At 66.5% G+C, this 26,822-nt stretch overlaps 1 protein-coding gene across 2 annotated transcripts; it reads left to right on the forward strand.

Moving 5' to 3' along the window:
• The first annotated feature begins 379 nt into the window (after positions 1 to 379).
• Positions 380 to 26,108, forward strand: PPP2R3B (protein phosphatase 2 regulatory subunit B''beta). Of its 2 annotated transcripts, none has more exons than XM_036242235.1 (13): positions 380 to 710; positions 10,143 to 10,328; positions 18,137 to 18,240; positions 18,446 to 18,548; positions 19,422 to 19,496; positions 20,473 to 20,559; positions 20,860 to 21,016; positions 22,581 to 22,629; positions 23,093 to 23,182; positions 23,329 to 23,504; positions 24,332 to 24,450; positions 24,519 to 24,625; positions 25,223 to 26,108. In XM_036242235.1, the coding sequence occupies exons 1-13, from the start codon at positions 399 to 401 to the stop codon at positions 25,371 to 25,373; spliced, it is 1,716 nt and encodes a 571-aa protein (XP_036098128.1). In that variant the 5' UTR covers positions 380 to 398; the 3' UTR covers positions 25,374 to 26,108. The 2 variants fall into 2 exon arrangements, with proteins under 2 accessions (XP_036098128.1, XP_036098129.1); XM_036242236.1 differs by lacking the exon at positions 380 to 710 and adding an exon at positions 4,716 to 4,882.
• Positions 26,109 to 26,822: the final 714 nt, after the last annotated feature.

A 26,822-nucleotide genomic window follows, 5' to 3' on the forward strand; every position in this document is an offset into this window, starting at 1 on the left:
CGCCGCGGTGACGCAGGACGCAGGCGACCTTGTTTGGGAGCGCGGCCGGCGCGGCCGTTTTGAAGCTGCCCTGAGCCGCGGCCCGCCTCTTCCGCCTGCGCCCGGCCCCCGAGAGAGCGCGGGCCCCGCCTCCTGCCCGGCCCGGACCCCCGCCCGGCGGCCGCCGCGCGTCCCCCGACCCCGGGCCCAGACCCCCGCCCGGCGCTGCCTTCGCCGCGGACCCTGGCCCCGGGCCTGCGACCCCGGCCCGGCCGGGCGCCGCCCGCACCTCGGAGCCCGGTGCCCGCCCCGCTGGGCTCGCCGCCTCGGCCGCTGCGGCCCGCGCCCCCGGGCCCCTGAGGCCGCACTGCGCCCCTGCACGAGGAAGGGGGCCCCGGGAGGCCGGGCCGAGCCCGGAGATGCCGCCCGGCAAAGTGCTGCAGCCCGTGCTGAAGATGAAGGTGGACGAGCTGTTCCTGTGCTGGCTCAGCGAGGCCAGCACGCAGGCGATGCTGCGGGACTGTCTGCACAGGGTGCGGGCGCCGGGCCGCGCCGACGCGGGCGCTGGGGACGCGGCGCCCCCGGCCCCCGCCTGCAAGCCCGGCGTGCCCGACGGCCTGGGGGCGCCCGGCCCGGGCCCCGCGTCCACCGCGCTGCCGCTGGGAGCCGCCTCCAGCCCCCGGAATGGGCCGCACGTCCGAGGGACTCGTCGATCCGCAGGGACGCGAGTAGTAAGTTCCTCTTCCTTCTGCTACCGCGGCTAGGGAACTCTGGCCGCCGAGCGAGGTGCTGCAGGTGCTGCCGGAGGGCTTGGAAGAGGGGCTGGAGCAGGTGCTGCAGGAGGGGTGCTGGAGGGCCTGCAGGAGGACCTGGGGCAGAAGGAGGGGCTGCAGGAGCTGGAGGAGTGGCTGCAGGAGGACCTGGAGGTGCAGGAGGGCCTGGAGCAGGGGCTGCAGCAGGGGCTACAGAAGCTGGAGAAGAGGCTGGAGCAGATAGTGCTGAAGGGCTGCTGCAGGAGCTGGAGGAGGAGCTGGAGGAGGGCCTAGAGGCGGTAGAGGAGGGGCCAGGAGAGGCTCTGGAGGAGGACCTGGAGGGGTGCTGCAGGTGCTGGAGGAGGGCCTAGAGGCGGTAGAGGAGGGGCCAGGAGAGGCTCTGGAGGAGGACCTGGAGGGGTGCTGCAGGAGGAGCTGGAGGAGGGCCCAGGAGAGGCCCTGGAGGAGGAGCTGCAACAGGGGCCCGAGGCAGGTTGACACTCTGTTTGTTGGGTGGTATCAGAGTCCTGAGTTGAGGGACATGTGCTCCATTCTCATTTTCCCGCTGGCTGCAGGAGTGGCTGCTGGGACGTCTGCGGGGTGGGTTATGCAAGGGTGTGGTGTTTCGTGGAGATTCATACTGCCCACAGTGGGCAGCCCAAACAGACCCACTTGTCCCTAGGGTGCTGAGACGAGCTGGCTGAGCTGAGAAGGTGGAACGGTCTGTGACAGGAGCCATGACAGGGCCAGCAGGGTGACATTGAAAACTCCTCTAGGCTGGCAGTTTGCACAATGACAGCCAGGTTGGAGGGAGACAAGAGCGGTTTTCTCCTAACCATTCCAGGAGTTTTCATTAAGGGATGATTCACTGATCTTGTCTGGGACCTGAAGTTGACTTTAAGCATGCCTTAATGTATCTGGAATCTGGGCCATTCCAGTTGAATTTCGAAGCGTGCTGTCATGAGGAGGGAGGGAGAGCTGGTTCCCGCTCTCCCAGTCAAGGCAGTGTGGGGGCGGTGTGACAGGCCGATTGCCGGCTGCACACTGGCAGGGGAGGAGGCTCGGGCTGGGGCAGGGATTTTCATAAATAAAACCACTTTCTCAAGCACATACACTTTGCAAGACTGACAGCCTCCCGGCAGTTTCTTGTCATCCGTGGCCCATTTAGTTCCCCAGGTAATAGTAAGAGGAGACAGATGCCCCATGAAAACAGTACATGGCATATCAAAATACAGGTTGTGATTAGTACCGGGACTGCTAGGTTGTGTTAGTCTGAGGACGTCATGAGAAATATTGTGAACGTGTGTGGCAGACTTGGGACCTGAAGGGCCCTTGCAGTGTGTGTCCCCTTCCGTCTTTGGAGGGAAAGAACATGTGGGGGCAGAGAGTGAGCACCGAGTCCTCTGAGCGTTCATGTGTGTCTGTCTGTCGGTCCCATGGTAGCGGCCTGGATGGTACTGCCAGGTAGAACCTGGCAGTGTTCTTACATTAAGTTCTCGGAAGGGGAAACGGGACCTTCATGTAAGTGAGCTGGGGCTTCTCTTGTTGACCCTGTGCTGACCCCGGGAGAAAGGCCCAGTCTGACCCAGTGTGCCTGAGCTGACCAGCCACTTCTTTCCTTGTCGTGACCTCAGCTCAGGACTCAGACCCTGGTTTCACAGGGGCCTGATGGATCAACTCTCACAGGCAACGAACCAAAGAGAGGCTTCATGACAATCAGGTTCCTAACAAGCTGAGAGCAGATTCCACACTGCGTACCCCCACCATGTGTCCCAGCGATTCCCTGTCTCCTGTCCCTCCGTACTTCCCAGCAATTCCCTGCCCCCTGCACCTCCATATGCCCCAGCGATTCCCGGTCCCCCATCCCTCTGTGCGTCCAGTGATTCCCTGTCCCCCGTCCCTCCGTACGTCCCAGCGATTCCCTGCCCCCTGCACCTCCATATGCCCCAGCGATTCCTGGTCCCCCATCCCTCTGTGCGTCCAGTGATTCCCTGTCCCCCGTCCCTCCGTACGTCCCAGCGATTCCCTGTCCCCTGCACCTCCATATGCCCCAGTGATTCCCTGCCCCCTGCACCTCTGTACGTCCCAGCAGCCAATGCCACGCTCACTGGGACCTCAGAAACACGAGTGCCACACAATTCAATAGTCGCTTCTGTGTCCCTGGGGCCCTGCGATTTCTTGGTAGGATGATGCGATATCCCTGGGGTACTGCAGCTTCCGGGGGCTGAAGAAGGGCCCATGGGTCCTGTGATTTGGATATGGGGGGATGCAGCGCTCCAGCGTCTGGGAGGGAAATTCCCACCTGCCCACTGGGAACCTCTTTCAGGAAGGGTGAGTGAGGAGTGCGGGGCCTGAGTCTGCTTTGCACTGCTCAGGGTCCTGCGTGTGCCTGGGACACCTGTGTTCTTGGCTTTTTAAACAAGCCCTAACCACAGGCTGTGCGTGGGCGGAACTCGCAGGACATGGGGCTGGCCTTCCCTCTACCTGTGGCTGGGTGCCCCTGAACACAGGAGGACAGCGGGAGGGAGCAGAGGGGCGGACACAAGGAAGGGCTCCTCCTCTTAGGGGCGTTACTAAGGCCAGGGCCTGTGGTCCAGATGGGAAGACAGTTCTTGGTGGCGGGAGGCAGTTAGTGCCGAGGACCATGGGGTGAGCAGACCCCCTGGTGCTGTCTCATAGTGTCAGGGTGTGGGGCGCAGGTGTAGTCTTGAGACTGCAGTTATCAGGACCACCCAGAGAGGTGCTGCCTGGGGGGCACCGGCCGTACTTCCTTCCAGAAATGGGGCCAGCGCAGGGCCTCCTCTCCCTGGGGGGCAGCACGTCCTGGGAGAGCCCTCTGTTCGGCCCGATGCCCCAGACGTCATCTCCACTAATACCCGGTGTCACTGTGCCAACACAGGGCGGTCCTGGTGTCCCCTGCCCACAGCGGAGCCCACACTCAGAGTACACAGCCACCCGCAAGCTCTGGGCAGGCGTGGAGACTCCTTCCCTGCGCTCCCATTTCTGTTCCAGCTCCTTCGGGTGCAGGCTGGTGCCCAAGGCTGTGCCCCGGGGCCGTGTCGGCATGAACCCCGTCACTATTGAGAGGTGTCTGCATCCATGCACGAGGCGGGACCTCTCTGGGCTGCGTGCCAGTGTGTGGGTGCCCATTTCCTTCCTGGTGGGGACGGGTGGGGTCACCTGGGCTGTGAGCTCAGGCATCTCCGGTCCTGAGCCCGTGTTTCACCCCTGCCCTCACCCCCCAGTCTGCATGACAGGCGGGTCACATTCCACACTGTCCTCCCCTCTCCACAGCACCTGTGCCCCAGTGCTACCAAATCCGGAGGACTGCCCCCCCCCCCCCCGTGCTGGGCAGGAGAGTGTCAGGGTGTCAGGGTGCCCTTGGTGGTGCACATATATCTTCCCAAGGCTGCAGGGCAGGGAGGGCACTGCACTTGCACCCCACGTTCTGGGCTCTGGGGAAGGGACCCTGGTGCGGGGCCAGCACAAAACCGCAGGCTGCGTGCCCTGTGACAGGCTCGCTGTGCGGGACACCTTCACTTCTCTGGAGCTCTTGTCCCTCCCTCCTCAGAGCCAGCAGGCCTGTCCCCAGCCCCTCTCCCACCAACCTGCTCACTTCCTCTGACCATCCGCCAGCCCCCACAGTCCCTGTGCCCAGAGCGCCTCCGCGGCCTCCTGCAGCCAGCGCAGCACAGCACAGCGCAGGGAGACCCCTCAGGGAGCCGTGTCCTGGTGCTCCCTCCTGCCCGCCGGCCTGCCCGCCTGCCGAGTTCCCTGCCCAGCTGCTCCCTCAGCCGCCGCGCCTTCCCCCACCCTCAGCATGTGCCCTCCTCAGCCTGTGGAATGCGTGCGGCCCAGGGCCGGCCCCCAGAGCGCCTGCCTGACCGTGCATGGAGCACGCTGAGCTCGGCCAGCCTCACAGTCCCAGCCAGCGCAGCTGCCGCCCCGACCCCGCCGGCCCCGGCCAGGCCCAGCTTCGTGAGCACGGCACCCGGCCCGGGCCCTGGCGGCCCATGCGCGCCGACATGAGGCTCAGGGAGCTGTCTCTGCGCCAGGACCCCGACCTGAGGCAGGAGCTGGCCTCCCTGGCCCGCGGCTGCGACTTCGTGCTGCCCTCCCGGTTTAAGAAGAGGCTCAAGGCCTTCCAGCAGGTGCAGGGCGGGCGGGCGTGGCGGGTCTGCTTGTGTGGCTGCTCACCTTGTCCCTCACGTCCTTGGGAGGTCGGGCCTCTGGGGAGGGGGCTGCTCCTCGTCCAGGAGCCTTGCCTGCCGGTGTTTCTCCCGGAACAGCTGTCTGTGTAGAGCTGAGCCCTGTGAGTGTCTGGGGACAGTTGTTTGGAAAGAGCTCCGCCGTCTCCTCTCCTGTAGTCTAGCAGCTAACACCCACCGTGGGCTGAGAGCTGACTTCGGCGGGGGGGCTCGGCGGTCTGCAGGTGGGGCGGCCAGCAGCTTGAGCTGCCCGCCCGGAGCCCCGCTGTGCAGTGCAGAGGGCAGCCCTCCCTTGGAGACTAGAGTGGACAGATGTCTGCGACTCCGTGGCGTGGTTGGGTGGACTCGTTTCTCTGGCCGCACCGCTGTGTGGTGGCGACAGCACGTCCCGTGCACCAGCTTTGTCGGAGTGGACGCTGTCTGTGGGGTAGCGAAGCTTGTCGCAGGTACGTCCCTTCACACCAGAGCCTCATGGCAGCGTCTGGCACCCTGCTGGGCCCAGCGTGAGCTCTCACAGGCGGTCACCGAGGTGCCCACACGCTGCACAGGTCAGGGTTTCTCGTCACCAGCTGGCTTTTCTTTTCATCGATCTGTTTGTTTGTTTTTTTAGACGTATCTTTATTGTTAAGTGCATTGCGGATGTCCCCCTTTACCCCCTCCTCCCCGCTCCCGCCCCCTCCTGCCTTCCCCCCATGGTCTGTGTCCATTGGCCATGCACATGTCACAGCTGTGAGCTCCTCCGAGTGTCGTAGGTGCTCCGAGCAGTAATGCGCAGGTCCTGTCTGTACGTGGCCCGTGCTCCTGTGTTCTTGCACAGAACCACACACTGTGAAGCCCTCTGGGGAATCACTGTGACGGGAGGTTTCTGTGGTGGAGCCCCGCCCCCGTCCCCCTGCGGTGCTGGGGCAAGGGTGCTGGGCAGCTCAGCCTCTCCCCAGACTGCACTTGAATGCGTGTCGCGGCCTAAAAACATCACACCAGTGAAGCATCCTGCTCGGGTGAACAGGCCTCCTTCCTGCTGACAGGTCACTGGCGTCTCTGGGACCACATTTCAGCAAGGCTGCTCCTCCGTCCTGTGCCCTCCTTCGCGGTCTGTGAGCCGGCCAGAGCTGTCATTTCTCCTTGCGTTTAGTCAGTCTATTTAAACTCGTCTTAATTTGGAAGTGGAGTCAGCGCAGTGTGATCGAGTTGAGGACAGGAGGGCAGCCGGTGTGGCTGCAAGGGTGTCTGGGGCCCTGGCCGTCCTCTGCCTGTCTCTCCATCACGCGGCTGTTGTGGAAAGTCTGGGCTGTTCTTGGATGGCTGTTTATCCAGAAAATTCCCTCTTTGGGAAGTAAATTCCATGAAGTCCCCTAACAGGGCGCAGCTTCATGTCCCGGAAAATGGGCTCCCACAGTGTCTTCAGAGGCCTTTCTCATGGGGCAGCGGGGGGAGCAGGACCTTCCTGGTGTCTCTTCCCAGTGTGGATGCGGACACAGCGTTGGCTGGGCAGTGCCTGTGGGAGGCAGCGGGAGATGACGGGGGTGACAGGGTCGGTGTTTCAGATGTGGCAGTGATGCTGGGCCCAGCCAGGTGTGTCCTCGCTGTGTCCGAGGCCAGAGGGCCGTGGGGAGCGTGGCCATGTGGTCTGTGGGCTGTGTCCATCCACCCGCCCGCCAGGCCGGCCGGCCCAGGGATTCTCATGTCAGAATGTCATCGGCTCAGCCAGGCTCCCGCGCTGGGCAGGGAAGGTTCTGAGCACCTCCCTGGACTCAGCTTCTGGAACAGGACATCACTGTCCGCGAGGCACAGGCACCGGTGCCCTCACAGGCCCCTCCTGCCAACTGCCGGGGCAGCGCAGCCTCTCAGGCCCCAGCCTGCCGTCTCTGTGGGGAAGCCTCAGAGCCCGTCCGTGCTCTCGACATGTGCGCACCGCCGGCCGGTGGGCCCGTACTCAGGTCGTGGGCCCAGAGCAGAGCTGACCCCTCCATGGCTGGGCCACCGGGCAGCCTGGCTCCCGTCCCAGTGCTTCTTCTGCAGCCCGTTGGCGGCCGAAACCTGGGACAGTCCTCGATGCCTCCCGTGGTGGGTCTTCTGTCGCCTCCCCGAGCCAGGCCTGCACGTGTGGTAGACAGTGGGCCCTTCCAACAGACCTTGGCACGGGCCGGTTTCCTTGTCCCCGTGTCTGGCTCCTCTGTTTCGCATGTCGATGCTTTGACTCTGACGTTCGGTGTGTTGTTTGTTGCCAGTGTGGAAGGTCCGTGGGAGCCCAGAGGAAAGTCCAGGGCCTGCAGGGGCCTCCCGCTGGGGGTCAGGGAGGGAGGGTGTCCCCGTGGGTGCCACCCTTGCCTCAAATCCACGTGCTGCTGTGCCAAGCTACGTAGGTCTGGTCCTGGCGGGCATCTGCCCTGGGACACCAGGAGCTGGTCGGCCTGCGCCCTGGCACCGCTGACCAGCCTGCTGGGTCCCCTCCCGTGTGCTGCAGGGCCGTGTGGTTGGCGTGGGGCCAGGTCACGTGCTCGGTCCCAGCCCCTGCCTCAGCGCTGACGTCGGGCCCTCTGTGTGTGGCGTCTAGAAACGTGCTTGTGGGCACCACCCAGAGGGATTTCCCGGGCCCTTGCCTCCTCCTGGCACTGCCTGCCACGGACGCCGCATGTCTGCACAGACGCTTGTGTCTAGGCGGTCTGCACACGTCTGCAGCACCGGGTGTGGGTCCTGGAATGGTGAGCGGTCAGAGAGAGCTCTGTGCCCGGGTGTCGTCTTTGTCGTTGCCCTGGTGACAGCGTTGGGCCGCGTCGAGGGCACGCGGAGGAGGGCTGGAGAGCAGCGCTCGGAAACCAGCCGCTCAGCCCTGCTAGTGTTCCTCTCCGAGGCGCGAGGACTGCTGTGAACCCTGCCACATGCACAGCGCACGCGCACAGAGCACGTGTACACACACACACAGAGCACGTACACGCACACAGCGCACATACATGCACACACAGAGCGCACACACACACACAGAGCACGTACACGCACACAGCGCACATACATGCACACACATACACGTACACAGAGCATGTACACGTACACAGCACACACACACGCGCAAGGGCAGCACGCTGTCCGCCGTCCCTCGCGGTCTGCGGCCCGGGGCACCGCGGGTGGTGCCGACTCCCGGGCCCGCGCCTGGGCAGGAATGTCCACAGCTGTGCTGGGACGCGGTCTATTTCTGTCCTGGAGATTAAGCCTGTGAACCTTCTGTGTCCACGCCGGCCTGTTGTGATTCTCGTCGTCCAGTCAGCTCTGCGGTCAGTGCGGGGAGCTGGGCTCGGCCTCCTTCTCTGCTGGACTCGCCTTTCCCAGCGGCGCGTGCCCGCTGTGCGGGCGCAGGGCAGCGGGGGCGTCCCTGTCCCACATGCAGCCCTCGCGCGGGGCCAGTCGTGTGCAAAGGCACCTGCTGGGGGTGTGTGCGCACGGACGTCCTCGGCTCCCGGGGTCCCTGCTGACAGACCGTCACGCGTCGGCCATGCCGTGCGCTGGAAACGCACTTACCGTACGTGACTGCCCAGCCCCAGGCTGGCCCTGTCCACCGGAGGCGCGGCCGTCCGTGGTGAGCCCCCAGCAGGCTCCGCTCGGGGAGCTCGGACTCCGTGGTCCTGCGCTGCTCCTCCCTGCCGGCACCCGCTCCTCTCCCGGGACACTCTGTGTCCCTGGGCCAGCCACAAAGTGGCACCTTCTCCAGCGTGACCGCTGTGTTTTACACCGAATGTTGACTCCCTCTCCGTTTACCGTCACGTTGGGTCCATCCTACGTACCTTCCTCCCGGTCTTGTTTCTTTGTGTCCTGTCCCCTCGTCTCCCGCTGTCGTTGCCTCGTCCCGTTCACACTGTCCCCTTCCTCCCGGCGTACTGGTGGTCAGCCCTGGGGACGCCACCCCTGCGCGTGTGCAGGCACAGTGACCGACGGCCCTGCACCGGCTGTGCTGGTCCCTGAGAGGGCCGCCCGGAATCGAGATGACTCTGTGGCTGGGGCGGGGACGGCGTGCGCACAGCCTCCCGGAGCGGCCCCTCTGCCTCCAGACGCTCCGGGGGGCACTTGGCTCCTGCTGGGAGCCCTTCCTCCGCACAGCCTGAGCGAGTGTCTGCTCACGGATTCCGAGTGACTGAGGGGGCGCATGGCCGGGGGTGCGCAGACTGTCCCCGCGCTGTAGGGGTCCCGGCTGCGTGCTGGGGTCAAGAAGCCCCTCCCAGGTCGCAGAAGCTCCGAGCGGACCTGGTCGGCCAGTGCCTCCGGGTCGTTGGGTGGTTTGTGCCCCTGCGGCGCTGCGGGGTGTGAGCTCTGGTCCGCGCCTCCAGTACTCACTGAGCACCGTGAGAGGAGGGAGCCCTCAGTGGTAGGGGACCCGTTGCCCTCCGCTACGCTGGCCACGTGGGCGTCCTTGCCCGTGGTTCCCTGCACCCCGCATGGTTGTCACGAGGCCCTTGTGCTGAGCGTGGATCCCCGCAGGCTCCTCGTGCTGCTCTCGGGTCCCACGCCTTGTCCAGTGGCGAGCCCCTCGTGCTCCCCTGCTGCGTGTCTGCTGCCCCCCCCCCCCGCCACATTCAGCCCCCACACCGCAGGTGTCGGGCTTCCAGTCCTGGGCCAGCACTGCCCGTCGGCACACTGGCGCTGCTGCCGCATCCAGCCGCGGCCTCGTGTCCCCAGGTGACTCTGGCCCACCCTGACCTGTCCCAGTCCCGCGCAGGACACATCTGCCGTCGCCCATTCTGGCAGGAACGAGGCCCAGGGTGCAGGTCCTTTGTGGGAGGGCCCTCCGCAGGCGTGCGGGCAGCTGCTCGGTCCTCGGGGATGTGCCCTGAGAGGGGTGCAGGCGGGACCCCATCCTGACAGCGACAGCCCCTCCGGAGCCCGCCTGTGCTGACCCTGAGCCCCCAGGGACCACAAGCCGGTTCTCGGGCCGTGCTGGCTCAGGCAGCCTGGTGCGCAGCTGCCCGTCCGGGGCCTACCCCGCAGGACGGCAGGAGGCCGAGCGTGTGGGTCAGAGGTCACACGGGCCCATTACCTCGTGTGCACAGCTCAAGACTGCAGTGGCTGCAGGGACGGTCAGGTGTCCATGCAGACCCAGGTCAGGGGGGCTCCGTGCACCCACGTGCAGGTGAATTCCTCACCCGTCCGTCATGCACGTGTGAAGGTGTTTGGTGGTCCACGTTCTCACGTGGGTGTGATCTCTGTCACTTCCCAGGTGCAGACCAAGAAGGAGGAGCCCCGGCCGCCAGCCAGCAGCCAAAGCATTCCAGCCTTCTACTTCCCGCGAGGCCGGCCCCAGGACTCGGTGAACATAGACGCCGTCATCGCCAAGATCGAGAGGGCTTTCGCCCAGTTCCCGCACGAGAGGGCCACCATGGAGGACATGGGCACAGTCGCCAAGGTGGGCGTCCCGGTGCGGGCAGCCGCGTCTGCTCCTTCATCATCCGGTCAGATCTGGGCTGGCCTTCCGCTTCCGTTCTCAGTCTGACACAGGACCTGGGCGGTTTCTGTCCTACCTGTTGGAGGACAGACGCTTCCCTGTGTCAGCTGCCAGCGTAGGGCGTGGGGACACTGCATCAGTGAGGGCGTGGTCCCCCAGGTCCCGCCCCAGCTTCCGCAGGCCCCGCCCTGTCCTTCCTGAGGTCCCTCCCAGGTGGAGCTCTGCGTCCTTGGGGGTGCCCCGCGGGGTGGGCAGTGCGGACGCTCAGTGCACACGTGAGATTTCACACTGCAGGAGATCTCGCCGCCGGGTGCTTTCCCCCAATGGGTGTCTCCGCGTTGCCCATGGTGACGGGTGCGGGTGTGGCACGGTCACCAGCTGCTGTGCTGTGGCAGGAACACCCGGCTGACTTCTCCCTGCCCCGTGGTATCTGTGCCGCGAGGGACCTGTGCCTGTTTCTCTGCATCTCCCCCTGGGCCCAGGGCCGCCCGCCTGCCCTCCAGCACAGGGTTCAGGGTCTGCAGTGGGACCCCTGACACTTCTAAAGTACATGTTGTGTAACTTATACACGGGCTACCCTGAGTCTTTGTACTTTTGCTGTGACTTTTTAAAATCTTAATGAAATCGACACGGAGGACCCTCTTCCCCAGGGGTGTTTCTGCGTCCTTGTGACCAGTCAGGGCAGGGACGAGGACGTCCTTCAGGTGCGTGTCTGCCAGCCTCAGGGATCGCAGCGTGGTTTCCTCTCACGAACTCCGGTCCTCCTCTGTGTCAGCTCCTCACACACTTTCTGTTCTCGTGTTTTCTACTCCTTGAATGGGACAGTTTAGTCTCTGTGAGACCTCCCGGGGGGACAGTTCAGTCTCTGAGACCGCCCGGGGGACAGTTCAGTCTCTGAGACCGCCCGGGGGGACAGCTGTGGCAGGGACACTGCCCCTTTGAAGTGCACAGTGTGGCATGTTTTAGTGAGCGCACACCCTCGCGTGTCCACCCTGACTCCAAGAAGGGCGCCTCATCCACCACAGGCCCTGTGCCCGGCCCTCCCCTCCATCCCAGCCCAGCTCCGCCGCCATCCCCTGTCCACAGGGCCTTCCTTCCTGCCACCCCACAGGGACGGGCACGTGCAGAGCTGGCTGGCACCTGCCCCTCCTGCGGAGCCAGATCGCCACCTTCCTGCCCCTCCCCCAGGAGCTGGGGGCCCAGCCGTGGCCCACCAGCGTGCGATCCGGTGGTTTCCAGCTGTGTCTGGTGGCGAAGCTGCCGTCACCTTTTCTGGGCCGACGCCCCTGGGAGTGGACTGCTGGGTCCTCGGGCGACCGTGCGTCTCACTTCACAGGACGCTGCAGTGACAGGTCCCGGGCGGCTTCTCTGCGGGGCCGACAGCTGTGAGGAGCAGTGTGCTGGGGTCCTGCTGCCCTTGCTGTGGCCACTTCACCATCGCCCCCGGGGCGTGCGCAGAGCTGTCCCCCGCACTCCCTGTGCCCACGCGGACCTGCGCTGTGCTCCGTCAGTCTGCCCCCATCTGGCGGCTGTCCTGAGGCGCAGCCGAGGGAGATGAGCGGCACATGTAGCATGTTCAGTTACACCCATGACACGTGTCCCGTGACACAGGACGTGTCTCTTCTGACCATTCGCACTGCTCAGATCCATTTCTGGGGTTCATGAACTCTGGGGGAGGGTCATGTCCTCACACACCGACCATGAGCGGGGTCCTGTGCCCTCTGCAGGCTCGCTGGCTGGTCTGCAGGAGAAGGCGGGAGCTGGCGCCCCCTCTCCCCACTCCCCGCCCCCCCCGCCCGGCCGTGGACGCGGCTGAGCTTCTGTGCGCTGCCCCGCGAGCTGCCTCCGCTTCCAGGCCCCGGGGCCTGACATCAGGTGTGCGGGCTGGAGCCCGGCGACGGCTCGTCTGCTGGCACACAGGTGGCTGTGCGGTTCCGTCTGTCCGTCTGTCATCACGTGAAGTCAAGGCATCGGGTCCCAGGCCCGTGAATCCCAGCCCCCGCTCTCTCCTTGCGTCTGGACGCTGACGCTGGCGTCCCTGGGGTCGGCCTCAGGCACGTTGGTCTCAGCTGAGCAGGCTGAGCCTCAGGGACCCGCAGGTGTGTTCTCACCTGCCCGTTCTCCAGAACCCCGTCATGTCCTACAGCGAAGCGTTTGGGTCTCTCTGGGGAGGCCGTGCCGCTGCTTGTTTCTTGTGCTGACAGGTCCGGTGGGCCGAGGGCCCTGACCCTGTCTCAGGTCTGAGGGGGCCTGTGTCTCAGGTCCGAGGGGTCTGTCCCCTCGTGTCCTTTCCCAGAACTGCAGCCTGGGCTCTGGTGGTGACATCTGGGTCTCGTCTTTGTTTTCACTCCCTTTGTCCAGAACTGGTTTCATCTTCTGACCTTTTTCGAGAACCAGCTTTTAGTGGTCCAGTGGTTCTCTGTCGCCTCGATTTCGTCTCCTTCGCTGCAGCCTGTCTTTCTCCCCCTCCCGCCTCTCCTGAGGCCGCCGTCCTCCAGGCGCCTCTGCGGCCCTCCCGGGTCTTCCCGTGTTCCCTGGAGCCGCTGGTCCTGTCCTTCCCTCCCCGTCACTCAGACGTTGTCACCTCCGCCTGCAGCCGGGCGGCCTCCCTGGGGTTTCCTGTCGCTGACTCCGACTGCGGGGGGCAGGGAAGTGCTGTGGCCGTGGTCCTCGTGAGTGACGTGGACTAGCTCCGGGGGGGAGGGGTCCCCCATGGCCAACGCCCGTGAGCGCCATAGGCACCCTCCGCTCCCGAGTGTGAGTTCGCACAGGTGTGGGCTGGGGTTTGGGGTTGCCGGTCCATCTCCAGGGAGGGTGCTGAGCTCACGCCCGTCGCTGCAGCTCCCCGCACTCAGGCCCCTCCGTGGCCCCCGCCTGTGCTCCTGCTAGGAGCTGCCACATGGACGCCCCTCTGCTCCGCACGCCTGCGCTGAGCGCCTCCCTCCCAGGGCCTCCCCTCCGCGGTGCCAGCACGGCTGTGGTCTGAGGTCAGGTGATCCACAGTGGGAGACGCAGAGCCCAAGGAGAGGCCGGCTCCCCCCTGCTCCCTGCACACCTCAGCTGCACCCCTCAGCTCCCGCCGTTGGCTCCCCCACACCAGCTGGCTGGCCCGCAGCGCTGCTCAGGCCTCCCCACACAGCCCACCCACGAGGCTGCCCCACCTCAGGCACTGCTGTGAGTCCCCGGTTCTCACCCGTGCTTGTGATCGATCAGCTAAGGGTTCAGGGGTTCTCAGCACCTCCTCCTGCTTCCCCAGTCTGCTGGAGCGGCTCACAGAAGTCAGGGAAACACCGCCCTTGACCCGGTCATTGAAGGATGGGACAGCAGGTGAAAACACAGGGTGAGACGGGCAGGTCCCAGCACGGAGCCTGTCTCCAGGGACTTGGGTGCACCCCGTCTGGCCCATGGGTGTGTTCAGACCCAGGAGCTCCCTGTGCCTGGTGCTTTAGGGGTTGACGGAGGCTGACCGCTCCAGCCTTCTAACCATGGTTGGTCTTTCCAGGGACCAGCCGGGCAGCATCCGCTCATTAGCACAGACACCCCCGTCATCCAGGAAACGCTAAGCAAGGCGTGTAGGAGTGAGGAACTGGGCCCCAGAGCACCCCTGCTTCTCAGTTCCACACACCGCAGTGTGGCTGCCCCCGAGGGGCTGTGTGCGAAGTGAGGCCAGACCTGGAAGATCCGACGGCGCAGCTGTGTGCCTGGCCTTCGGGAAACGGTCACAGGGACAGAGGAGAGCCCTGGGTGGGCTGTGGGGACAGGACCGGGTGGGGACAGAGGAGAGCCCTGGGTGGGCTGTGGGGACAGAGGAGAGCCCTGGGTGGGCTGTGGGGACAGGACCGGGTGGGGACAGAGGAGAGTCCTGGGTGGGCTGTGGGGACAGGACCGGGTGGGGACAGAGGAGAGTCCTGGGTGGGCTGTGGGGACAGGACCGGGTGGGGACAGAGGAGAGCCCTGGGTGGGCTGTGGGGACAGAGGAGAGCCCTGGGTGGGCTGTGGGGACAGGACCGGGTGGGGACAGAGGAGAGTCCTGGGTGGGCTGTGGGGACAGGACCGGGTGGGGACAGAGGAGAGTCCTGGGTGGGCTGTGGGGACAGGACCGGGTGGGGACAGAGGAGAGTCCTGGGTGGGCTCTGGGGACAGGACCGGGTGGGGACAGAGGAGAGTCCTGGGTGGGCTGTGGGGACAGGACCGGGTGGGGACAGAGGAGAGTCCTGGTTGGGCTGTGGGGACAGGACCGGGTGGGACAGAGGAGAGCCCTGGATGGGCTGTGGGGACAGGACCGGGTGGGGACAGAGGAGAGCCCTGGGTGGCTGTGGGGACAGAGGAGAGCCCTGGGTGGGCTGTGGGGACAGGACCGGGTGGGGACAGAGGAGAGTCCTGGGTGGCTGTGGGGACAGGACCGGGTGGGGACAGAGGAGAGTCCTGGGTGGGCTGTGGGGACAGGACCGGGTGGGACAGAGGAGAGCCCTGGGTGGGCTTGGGGACAGGACCGGGTGGGGACAGAGGAGAGTCCTGGGTGGGCTGTGGGGACAGGACCGGGTGGGGGACAGAGGAGAGTCCTGGGTGGGCTGTGGGGACAGGACCGGGTGGGGGACAGAGGAGAGTCCGGTGTGGGCTGTGGGGACAGGACCGGGTGGGGACAGAGGAGAGTCCTGGTGGGCTGTGGGGACAGGGACCGGGTGGGGACAGAGGAGAGTCCTGGGTGGGCTGTGGGGACAGGACCGGGTGGGGAAGAGGAGAGTCCTGGGTGGGCTGTGGGGACAGGACCGGGTGGGACAGAGGAGAGCCCTGGATGGGCGTGGGGACAGGACCGGGTGGGGACAGAGAGAGCCCTGGGTGGGCTGTGGGGACAGGACCGGGTTGGGGACAGAGGAGAGCCCTGGGTGGGCTGTGGGGACAGGACCGGGTGGGGGACAGAGGAGAGCCCTGGGTGGGCTTGGGGACAGGACCGGGTGGGGACAGAGGAGAGCCCTGGGTGGGCTGTGGGGACAGGACCGGGTGGGGACAGAGGAGAGTCCTGGGTGGGCTGTGGGGACAGGACCGGGTGGGGACAGAGGAGAGCCCTGGGTGGGCTGTGGGGGACAGGACCGGGTGGGGACAGAGGAGAGCCCTGGGTGGGCTGTGGGGACAGGACCGGGTGGGACAGAGGAGAGCCCTGGGTGGGCTGTGGGGACAGGACCGGGTGGGGACAGAGGGAGAGTCCTGGGTGGGCTGTGGGGACAGGGACCGGGTGGGGACAGAGGAGAGTCCCTGGGTGGGCTGTGGGGACAGGACCGGGTGGGGACAGAGGAGAGTCCCTGGGTGGGCTGTGGGGACAGGACCGGTGGGGACAGAGGAGAGTCCCTGGGTGGGCTGTGGGGACAGGACCGGGTGGGGACAGCGGAGGAGTCCTGGGTGGGCTGTGGGGACAGGACCGGGTGGGGGACAGAGGAGAGCCCTGGGTGGGCTGTGGGGACAGGACGGGTGGGGACAGAGGAGAGCCCTGGGTGGGCTGTGGGGACAGGACCGGGTGGGGACAGAGGAGGTCCTGGTGGGCTGTGGGACAGGACCGGGTGGGGACAGAGGAGAGTCCTGGGTGGGCTGTGGGGACAGGACCGGGTGGGGACAGAGGAGAGCCCTGGGTGGGCTGTGGGGACAGGACCGGGTGGGGACAGAGGAGAGCCCTGGGTGGGCTGTGGGGACAGGACCGGGTGGGGACAGAGGAGAGCCCTGGGTGGGCTGTGGGGACAGGACCGGGTGGGGACAGAGGAGAGTCCTGGGTGGGCTGTGGGGACAGGACCGGGTGGGGACAGAGGAGAGCCCTGGGTGGGCTGTGGGGACAGGACCGGGTGGGGACAGAGGAGAGCCCTGGGTGGGCTGTGGGGACAGGACCGGGTGGGGACAGAGGAGAGCCCTGGGTGGGCTGTGGGGACAGGACCGGGTGGGGACAGAGGAGAGTCCTGGGTGGGCTGTGGGGACAGGACGGGTGGGGACAGAGGAGAGCCCTGGGTGGGCTGTGGGGACAGGACCGGGTGGGGACAGAGGAGAGCCCTGGGTGGGCTGTGGGGACAGGACCGGGTGGGGACAGAGGAGAGCCCTGGGTGGGCTGTGGGGACAGGACCGGGTGGGGACAGAGGAGAGCCCTGGGTGGGCTGTGGGGACAGGACCGGGTGGGGACAGAGGAGAGCCCTGGGTGGGCTGTGGGACAGGACCGGTGGGGACAGAGGAGAGCCCTGGTGGGCTGTGGGGACAGGACCGGGTGGGGACAGAGGAGAGTCCTGGGTGGGCTGTGGGGACAGGACCGGGTGGGACAGAGGAGAGCCCTGGGTGGGCTGTGGGGACAGGACCGGGTGGGGACAGAGGAGAGTCCTGGGTGGGCTGTGGGGACAGGACCGGGTGGGGACAGAGGAGAGTCCTGGGTGGGCTGTGGGGACAGGACTGGGTGGGGACAGAGGAGAGCCGTGGGTGGAGAGGGGGACTTGTGGGGTGAGAGCCCCACTTTCCTGGCTGAGGGTGGACAGGTGACCTCAGCTTCGACAGGTGCCCTGCAGAGGGAATCACCCACACGCACGTTTGAGAACATTTGACTTCTGTGAATGTCGCAGGATGCGGTTTCTCCTGCGCAGTGACAGTCTGACGTAGAATCGCGTCACATGTACATGTCAGGGTCCGTGTTCCTAGCAGTCTGAGGGCGTTGACAGCAGACCCAGAGAGGCCTGAGCTCAGGGTGGCAGCGCTAGAATGCACCCCCTGCTGGCCTGTGGGTCTGCACAGGGGACTGGGGTGGCGGGGTCACCCCCAGGAACATGCACAGATCTGTGCACACACCACTGAGTGTGGCCACCCCCCCCCCCCAGGGCAGGACAGTGCTGCTGCCCTGTCCTCGGTCCACCTGGTCCTTGGACACCTGTGACCAGCACCGTGCAGTGTGCCAGCGCCCCAGGGAATGCCGGGTGTGCACAGCTGGGTCCACAGCCAGCGCAGGGTCCATGGGGCCGTGGATGGACAGAGCGGGAGCCCGTCTCTCCAGGCCCCTCCGAGCCCTGTGCACAGCTGCCTGAGAGGAGGGTCTTCCCTCCGACCAGCAGGTCTGCACCCCCTCCTGCCCCTTCCAGTTGGCCCTGGCAGCATGGACCTGCTGCCCAGGGCTGTGCCCGCTGAGGCAGAGGGATGCATGGGGTGCGGGGCCATCCCCCACCTCGTCCAGAGCCTCACCTCTGGCTGTTCCTCAGAAGACATGCCGGGGTCTGTGGGCGTCCTCTCAGACCCTGCAAGAACGGCTCTGCGGGCAGCCGCGGGCTCCATCCCATGGCAGGGCACAGGTTCAGTGTCTCCACCTCCAGTTCCCTCCCTGAGGGCGCGGCGCCTTCCTCAGCCACCTGGGTTCCACCCTGCTCGCGGGCCCCCATCGTCTGCCCAGCGCCCCGGGCTCAGGGCTGGTAGAGGCCGGACCCGGGACTGCTGCTCCCTCTCCGTAAGGGTTTGGCCGAGTTGCAGTTAGCTGTTCACCAGCTTTCACAGTGCTGACTCAGGGCACTGGATGCTCTTGAATACTGTGGCTCGTGTGCCTTTTCCTCTGTCCCGGCTCTTCCCGCTGTCGTGAGTGGAACAGAATGTCTGAGTGGAAGCCCTCTGGCCTCGTCCCCATGTCGACTGTCCACTCACTCACCTGCGCCAGGGCAGGGGTCCGTCCCCAAGTGGGAGCTCTTCCCAGCGCCCCATCACCACCTACAAACCCGTGTCCTCCCCTGTGGGGAACGTGCTCACGGCCCTTGTGCCCTCTGCAGGCCTGCGGCTGCCCGCTGTACTGGAAGGGGCCGCTCTTCTGCAGCGCCGGGGGAGAGCGCACGGGCTCCGTCTCCGTGCACAAGTTCGTGGCCATGTGGAGAAAGTGAGTCCGGGGGGGACATGGGAAGGGGGTGCGGGGAGGGGGGACGTGGGAAGGGGGGGCGGGGGCACAGGAAGAGGAGGGGGGCCCAGGCATCCCTTCCAGTCATGCTGGGGCCTCTGGTTCATGCACTGCCTGTCGGAGCCCGGCTGGGGCAGGCGGTGTGCACGCCCAGGTGAGGACCCGTGGGCGCCCTCTGTGCCTCCAGGATCCTGCAGACCTGCCACGACGAAGCCACCAAGTTTGTGCACCTGCTCATGAGCCCCGGATGCAACTACCTGGTGCAGGAGGACTTCGTGCCCTTCCTGCAGGTGGGCCATCTGCGGCATGCCCCTCACCCCGCCTGGACCCCACACTCCTCACCCCCTCTGCCACGCACACCCCTCACCCCCTCTGCTGCGCACGCCCCTCACCCCCTCTGGACCCCACACTCCTCACCCCCTCTGCCACGCACACCCCTCACCCCCTCTGCTGCGCACGCCCCTCACCCCCTCTGGACCCCATGCCCCTCACCCCGCCTGGCCCCGCACGCCCCTCACCCCCTCTCTACACAGCACGGCCTCACCTGTCTCGGGTGCAGGTCGGCTGCACAGCACACACAGGCTGGGAGTCTGGCTCCTGCCCTCAGGCGCAGCGTCTCGCAGAGCTGGTTGGGGGACAGGCCTTTCCCTACCGCTTTGACCTGTGGGACGGAGGGAGGACCTCCCTGGGCCTGCGGCTCACTCTCTGCAGCGGGTGGGGGGTCCCAGGACGTGGTCTGCAGAGGGCGCTGACTGCTTCGGTACAGTTCAGGGCATCGTGGACACCCGCAGACAGTCCCCAGGCCCGTGTCTGTGATCCCGGGTGTTCACCAAGTCAGTTCTTGTCCCTGAAACGCCAGAGCTGTTTGGGCAGAAACAATTCCGAGCCCTGGGGTTGTTGTTTCCTGGGTGGTGAGGGTCTCAGGTTCACGTACGTCAGGCGCACGTCCCATGTCCTCGTGTCTGTGTTGAGTGAGCACTGGGAGGAGAGAAGGAGCTGCCCTGTGCCTTCCTGGCCCCCGACGATGGCTTCACATCAGGCCTGTGGGTGCAGCAGTGGCCCGTGGTGTGTGCAGCCCGCAGCCTCAAAGCCGAGGGGCGGGGTTCGGGGCGGAGGCCCTGTGCCCGCTCCTGTGTGCACAGCGGTGTCTTGTGTCCGTGCAGGACGTGGTGAACACCCACCCCGGCCTGGCCTTCCTGAAGGAGGCGTCCGAGTTCCATTCTCGCTACATCACCACCGTGAGTACGGGGCCCTGGCAGTGGGGTGCAGGTGCCCGTCCCCTCTGGCCGTCTTCTCACCTGTTTCCACTGGGGGCTCCTGCGAGCGGGACGAGGGTGGGCACCCCCACACAGCAGGCCCTGGAGAGCCGTCCACAGTCAGTAGCAGTGAGGCAGCAGCAGGGTGTGCCCAGGCCCTGCCTCGCCCTGCTGGGCAGGAACGTGGCCTCGGGCAGCTTCCCCACGGGGGGTGTGGCTGTGGAGGAGCAGACCCCGGCCGCAGTGTTGTGTCTGAGCTCCGGGTGCTGGCACTGCCCGTGCACAGGTCCCGCCGGTCCCGGAGCCCGGTCCTCGGCAGAGCTCAGCCTGGGCAGGACGGCCTCCACCCACAGCCCTCGCCGGGGAGCGCCCCTGCCACCCCAGCCCCTCTGGGCGAGCGTGGCCCCGGTCGCCCCGCGCCGGCCCCGGGCTCTGAGTGCCCACGTGCGGAGCCCAGGTGCCGGGACTGCAGACCCAGCGCTGGGGGCGAACCAGGCGGCAGCGCCACACCCACGCGCTGTGCTCGGGGGGCCCGACGGGCGGGGAGGACAGGACAGGCAGAGCTCGTGGGCGCCCGGTGGGGGTGGTGGCCCCTGGGACCCGCGCTGAGCCCCGGGCACAGGGCCTGTCGGAGGCGGTCCAGCTGCAAACGTGCTGCTCTGGCAGCGAGTCTGCGGCGTCGTTAGCGCACTGTTCTGAACCGCACGCGCTGGGAGCGCCCGCGGCCGCTCAGGACTGCGCCCCCCGGGGCGGCTCAGGTGTGTCCCCGTGGAGCGCAGGCCCCCCTGACCTGCAGGGCGGACCCCGCCCCCCGGTGCTGCCGGGGCCAGACTCCTCCCGGGGCTCCGCCTTCCTGTGGAGCCGGCGGGCGGGCGACGTGGGGTCCCTGCCGCGCCCTCTGCCGGCGAGGTGGGGCCCCCATCCCGGCCGGGCTCGCTGACCGCCGGCGCCCCCACAGGTCATCCAGAGGATCTTCTACTCGGTGAACAGGTCCTGGTCCGGGCGGATCACGTGCGCAGAGCTGCGGAGGAGCACCTTCCTGCAGGTGCCCACGGTCCCTCCTTGTCCGTCTGTCCGTCCGTGTGTCCGCCCGTCCTTCCCCGGGGCGGGAGGCCCAGCCTGCGGAAACGGGCGTGGGCCCCGCACACACTGACTGCAGCAGGGTGGATGAGGACGGGCCACCTGCCCATCGGGCCCGGCTGGGCGGCATTCCCGCCGGTGGGCGTGGGTGGTGGGCGGCGGCCCGAGCCCCTCCGAGCCCTGCGATCCCGGGGGATTCTGGGGTCCCCCGCAGGGAGGGCTGTTCCCCCGGCAACCGCAGTGGTCTCTCGGGTCTGTTTGGCAGAACGTGGCGCTGCTGGAGGAGGAGGCGGACATCAACCAGCTGACAGAGTACTTCTCCTACGAGCACTTCTACGTCATCTACTGCAAGTTCTGGGAGCTGGACACAGACCACGACCTCCTCATCGACCAGCAGGACCTGGCCCGGCACAACGACCACGGTGAGCTCGGGCCGTGCCCCGCAGGGATGGCAGCAGGCAGGTCTCGGTCAGCATCCCGTTCTCCAGGAGCCGCTGGGTCGCTTCCCCACAGGTCTCCTTGGCGGTCCCTGGGGGCTCAGGGCCCCGCCTGCCCATCACATCGATGCCCGTCTGCCCAGGAGCCCTGGCTGGCAAAGTCCCACAGGGCCCCCTGCGTCCCTGACCCCGCGAGGGCCCTGCCCCTCCTGTGCGGCCACGGACACGGCTTCTTTCCACGTTCTGCGTTTTCAGCTGGTCCCTGGCGCAGTTCTGATGGGCACAGACGGGGCCCAAACACCAGGGAACTGTGCTCTTTCTTCTGGACTCAAGTCCAAATTGAGGGGACGGTGAAGGATTGTCTGCAAGGAGGGGTGCGGAGGGGAGAGCACAGTGCTGACACAGGAGCCCACGGGGTTCAGGGTCCCCCGTCCTGGAGACCAGGCATCCGCAGCCATTGTAGATAGCAGTGATGGCTGTCTGAGGACAATAGGAACTCATCCTGTCTCCGTCCTGGACACCAGAGGTCTGAGATCAGCTGTCCAGGGCCGCACTCCCTCCGAGGCTCCAGGAGGGTCCTTCCGGCCTCTTCCGACTCCTGGGCTCCAGGCGTCCCTGGGCGGGGGGCCCGTCTCTCCTCCGTCCCCACGGGGCTTCTCCTCTGTGTCTGCGTCTCCTCTTCTGTCTCTTCCAAGGACCTGTCATTGGACGGAGGCCCCCCTGACCCAGGACGGCCTCCGCTCAGGTCCTTCACGGACCCCGTCGGCAGAGACCCCGTTTCCATATAAGGTCCCTGCACAGGTTCTGAGGCTCAGGATGCAGACACACACGTTTTTCTAAAACAGAAGCTTGTACCACCATCCAGCCATTGTCGGCAGCAGTGACTGTCACTGAGGCAGGGTGATCGGGGGCGGGGAGACTGTCTTCACTTCTGGTCTCACGGCCTCGTGCCGCTAGGGACTGACCTTGTCCTGCAGAATTCGCATGTTGCAGCGCTGACTGCAGGTCCCCAGAATGTCCCTGTAGAGTCAGGGAACAAGGTCACTGGGGTGGCCCCGATCCCATAGGACTGAGGTCCTCATAAGAAAAGATGACACAGATCACATAGAGGGACGACCTTGTGAGGACACAGAGCAGACGGCCAAGGAGAGAGGCCTCTGGAGGAACCAGCCTGCACACACCTGGGTCCTGGGCATCCAGCCTCCAGCACGGGGACACATGTCTCCTGTTGGACCCGCCCTCGGGGCCCTTGGTCTTCACAGCCCAGCAGTCCCGGGTGCTGTCCCTGCTGCTGCTGGTCAGAGGGATGTGCTGGGAGCCGGGTCCCTGAGGGCGTGACCACACACCTGCCGGCTCCGCCTGCTCTGCATGGGCCCTGGGTCCGAGCCACTCCTGCCCCAGAGCGGGCTCAGCCCCTGGCACTAGAGCGCGTGAGGCTGAGGGCGCGTGGGAGGGACGGTGGTGCATGGCTCTGCCCACCAGTCTGGGCACTTCAGACCCTGCCCAGCCCGTGAGGGAGCGGCCGGCACTCAACCCCGTCTCCCTGCAGCGATCTCCACCAAGATGATCGAGAGGATCTTCTCAGGAGCCGTGACCCGGTACGTCCCGTGAGCGCGTCTCCCCCAGTGACCGTGGCTGCATCTGTGAGAGCCCAGGTCAGCCAGTCCCCTCTGAGGGGCTGTTCTGACAGTCATGCCCATACCCAGGGACGTGCCTGTCACCTGAGGTCAGGGACACACCTGCCCTGGGAGAGCACGGGTGAGGGGGACATACCCCTGTCCCACGAGGGTGTGGGTACAGGGGGGTGTGGGTACAGGGGTGTGGGTACAGAAGGGCGTGGGTACAGACCCCTGGCAGTGCCCGTGTCAGGCCCTGGGCTCTGAGGGGCTGTCACCGAGGCCTCAGAAGTCGCTGCTCCTACCTGGTCCCAGGGTTGCCTCCTCCAGTCGCAGGATCCCGGGCCCCTCACCCCTGGGGCAGATCCAGGGCTCCGCTCGTTGGGGGCCAGGGGCCCCACCTGAGGCTGCAGCTCACAGGGTCTGGTCTCTGCCCTGAACCCAGAGGGAGAAAAGCGCAGCAGGGAGGAAAGATAAGCTACGCTGACTTCGTGTGGTTTCTGATCTCCGAGGAAGACAAGACCACCCCGACCAGGTCCGTGTGCTGCGTGCTCCTCCCGTGGTGGGTGTTGGGTGGTGGCAGCCAAGGCTGCGTCCCTGCTGGGGAAGCCAGTCCCAGGAGGGTGGGGCCCGTCCTGGGCAGGCAGGCTGACCTAGGCCCTGTGCCCGCGGTGCCGGCAGCATCGAGTACTGGTTCCGCTGCATGGACCTGGACGGGGACGGGGCGCTGTCCATGTTTGAGCTGGAGTACTTCTACGAGGAGCAGTGCCGCCGGCTGGACTGCATGGCCATCGAGGCCCTGCCCTTCGAGGACTGTCTGTGCCAGATGCTGGACCTGGTCAAGCCCCAGAGCGAAGGTGATGCGTGCAAGGGAGGCCCCGCTGGGGGAGGCGCTCCCGTGGGAGGCCGTGGAGAAGGCCCTCCACTCGAGTGGTGCCCAGGGTGAGCAGGGCCGCAGGACGGGCCCATGTCCCTGGGGACCGTGCCCAGGGCAGCACTTGTGCCCCCGGTTCTGTGGGGGCCGTCACAGCGTCCCCCACCATGGGGCTTCCCGTTCCTTCTTGCCCCCCTCCACGGAGTAGATCCTGTCCTGCAGATCAGCACAGGGTCAGGCAGCCGCTGTCCCAGCCCCTGTGGGTGATGCCCTGCGTCCCCAAGTAGCTGGAGCCCAGGCCCTGTGCCAGGACCCCCAGGTCAACCAGGGTGTTCTGACACCCCTCACCTGAGGTTCCTCCAGGAGGTGGTTGGTGGTGGGGGCAGGGCAGGAACAGAGGGACAGGGTCTCCAAACTGGACGCTTGTTCATGTGCTGTCTGGTGCTGAATCCAGGGCACTGGACCTGAAGCGTCCTGGGACCCTGCCCTGCCCCTCCCCCGCCCCCATTCCCTCCAGCTCCCCTGCAGCTCAGAGGATGTGCGCACAGTGCCCCCTGGTGGCCAGAACCTGTTCCTGTTCTTGTTCTGTCCCTGCCCTGGTCTGGTTCCCCGCTGCCCTGGCCGTTGTGTCCCGGTTGGAGGGATCGCAGGGCTCCGCTGTGTCCCCAACACTAACCCCGACCAGGTCCTGGGCAGCTCCTGCAGCGCGCCCAGCTCCCTCCGCCTGGCTGCGGGCGATGCCGGCGCACCCCTTGCAGGCCCCGCGAGCGCTGGGCCCTGACGGCCCCTCCCGCGCCCCCTCCCCCGCAGGGAAGATCACGCTTCGCGACCTCAAGAGGTGCAGGCTGGCCGGCGTCTTCTTCGACACCTTCTTCAACATCGAGAAGTACCTGGACCACGAGCAGAAGGAGCAGGCGTCCCTGCTCAGGGTAAGGGCCGGAGCTTGCGGCCCGTCCGCCGCCGGCCCGTCCGCCCTGTGACACGGTGTCCTCCGCAGGAGACGGAGACCGAAGGCCCCGAGCTGTCGGACTGGGAGAAGTACGCGGCGGAGGAGTACGACATCCTGGTGGCCGAGGAGGCTGCGGGCGAGCCCTGGGATGACGGGTGAGGGGGCTGAGAGGGCGGTCAGTGGCCTGGTGGCAGGAAGTGGGGCGTCGCACGGCGGGAGGAGGGTGCGTGGGGACGAGGCGGGCACAGGACGAGCACGCGGGGTGGCGGGAGCTCCGCCCATTCGCTGCGCGGAGGGTCCCTGGGGCAGGGAGTCCCGTTCCTCCCGGGCAGCGGCCTGTGGGCGGCCGTCCTGCTTCCAGGGGGCGGTGTCCTGAGGCCGCCGGCACAACGTCCACACGCTCTCCGTGGGTGTCGGTCTTCACGCCGGCACGGTCCCGGGACGGGCTCCCGTGGGCACGGGTCCTGGCACCGGTTCTCGGCCCAGGGCGGGCGGCCCAGGGCGCGTCCGCAGGCGCAGGTCTGGTTCCCCGCTGCCCTGGCCGTTGTGTCCCTGCGACCGTGCCCAGCGCCCCGCACGTCTGAGGTCCTCTGCCTTCCCCTCGCCATCGCGTCCTCCCTGACCGCTGAGCCTCGAGGCTTCTCTTTCTGGACACGAGACCTGGTCGGATGTGTGGCCCCCTCACCGCGCCCGTGTCCTCGTCACAGGCGCGTGTGGCCCGTGGCCTCGCGCTCACCGCGGCTCTCCTGCAGGTACGAGGCGGAGCTCAGCCCTGTGGACCAGAAGCTGGGTGCCCTGCGGACGCCCCTGGCCCAGAGGCCCTTCTTCGACACGCCGTCTGCCCTGGGCGCCGTCCACCTGTACGACTACGACTGCAGTGAGGGCGAGCTGCAGCCCTCCTGACCGCACCCGGGGCTGTCCCTGCGGCCCGAGGCGGCCGTTCTGCGCAAAACCAAACCACATGCGATGTTTGGATGGCTGGGCTTTTACGGAACAGGACCTGCGCCTGCCTGGATCACAGTCCTGTTCCTTCTCCGGGAAGCTGGTGGGAGGCCCCGGGGAGGTGGGCGGGGCTCCTGCGCACCCCCCACCCTCAGCCCTTCCGCTTCCCAGGGGAGGTGTGTGGACACACCGGGAGGGAGCCGGTTTCTGCCCCGGAAGGTCTGCGGGTCCTGGACCTGCGCTGCCTGCGTGTCCAGGCTGCCTGGGCGCCCCCGGGGCTGCACCTCCTGGCCTCACGCGCCGGGCAGGGCCGGGGCTGCCCCTGCAGGTGCCTGTGGGACCGCCGCCTCCTAGATGTAAAAAATGTGTAAAGTTAACTTTTATTTGCTGTGTAGAGCGGTTGTAAAACGTTTTAAGAAATCACATTTGTATTTTCAAATAAATAACTTGAGGGTTTTCAGCCTCTGCTCTCCCAGCCAGTAGCCCCCAGAGCAGGCTCGCGGCCCCCAGCACAGGTCCCGGCACCAGACGGTGCTTTCTGACGTCTCTGGGTCTGGGAGTGTGCGGACCGGCGCTCCTGACACGCTGGGTGTTCGGTCACAAGGCCTGGGACTGGGGACCCAGGGACAGGATGGCCCGGTGACAGCCCTGTGCCCGGTGGGGCTTTGGCTGTCGGGGTCCTTCATCCTCGAGTCCCGCCCTCGCTGGGCTCCCCTCCTCTGGGCAAACGTCGAAACCCACGCTGTCCGCCTCCTCAGTGGCCCTGAGCACGGTGCTCAGAGCCTCCCTCCCCCTTGTCCACCCTCCCTGCTTCCTGGCCTCTGTCCCCCAACACCCTGCACACCAGGTGTAGACGCCACCCCTCGGGAACAGGAGACCACCTGCAGCCCCCGGCCGGGCTCTGTCACCTGCATGGTGTCCCGCAAAGCACACGTCACGAGCTGCCCGCCCGCTTTGCTGACCTCTGTCCGGCCCCAGCAGCTCCGTGAACACACAGAGGTTTGCCCCAAACCTCTAACAGGCAGGAGATGGCACGAGGCCAGCGGGGTCCATACCCCACTGGGAAAGTTCTTCACGGACCAGCCTCCCGGGCCGCGGGGTCCATGTTTGCTGAGTGGGTGCTCAGGACACCCCACATAGTCGGTGTCTCCAAGCACCTGTCGGCCCCCAATGCCACGTCCCCTGTGGGTTCTGGACTCAGAATCAGCCATCCGGTCCTTGGGTCCCGCCTGACAGGGTGCAGGCCAGCAGCCCCCCTACAGATGCAAAGTCCCAGCAAGCGCACAGGCCCGGGGCTGGGGGAGGACAGGAGGCAGTGTGACCGGATGAGAAGGTGCCAGTGGTGCCCGAGGGTGGCCATCCCCTCGGACACACGAAGGGAACACTACACACTTGTTATTACAATTAAAA

This window comes from Molossus molossus, unplaced genomic scaffold (genome assembly GCF_014108415.1).
Source record: "Molossus molossus isolate mMolMol1 unplaced genomic scaffold, mMolMol1.p scaffold_m16_p_42, whole genome shotgun sequence".
Classification (NCBI taxonomy): domain Eukaryota; kingdom Metazoa; phylum Chordata; class Mammalia; order Chiroptera; family Molossidae; genus Molossus; species Molossus molossus.

Excerpts from the sequence above, each read along its gene's own strand:
- PPP2R3B (XM_036242235.1), top strand. The coding sequence starts at position 399 with ATGCCGCCCGGCAAAGTGCTGCAGCCCGTGCTGAAGATGAAGGTGGAC. Across the intron at positions 18,241-18,445 it reads TTCGTGGCCATGTGGAGAAA|GATCCTGCAGACCTGCCACG; the intron begins GTGAGTCCGGGG and ends CTGTGCCTCCAG. Across the intron at positions 24,451-24,518 it reads AGCAGGCGTCCCTGCTCAGG|GAGACGGAGACCGAAGGCCC; the intron begins GTAAGGGCCGGA and ends TGTCCTCCGCAG.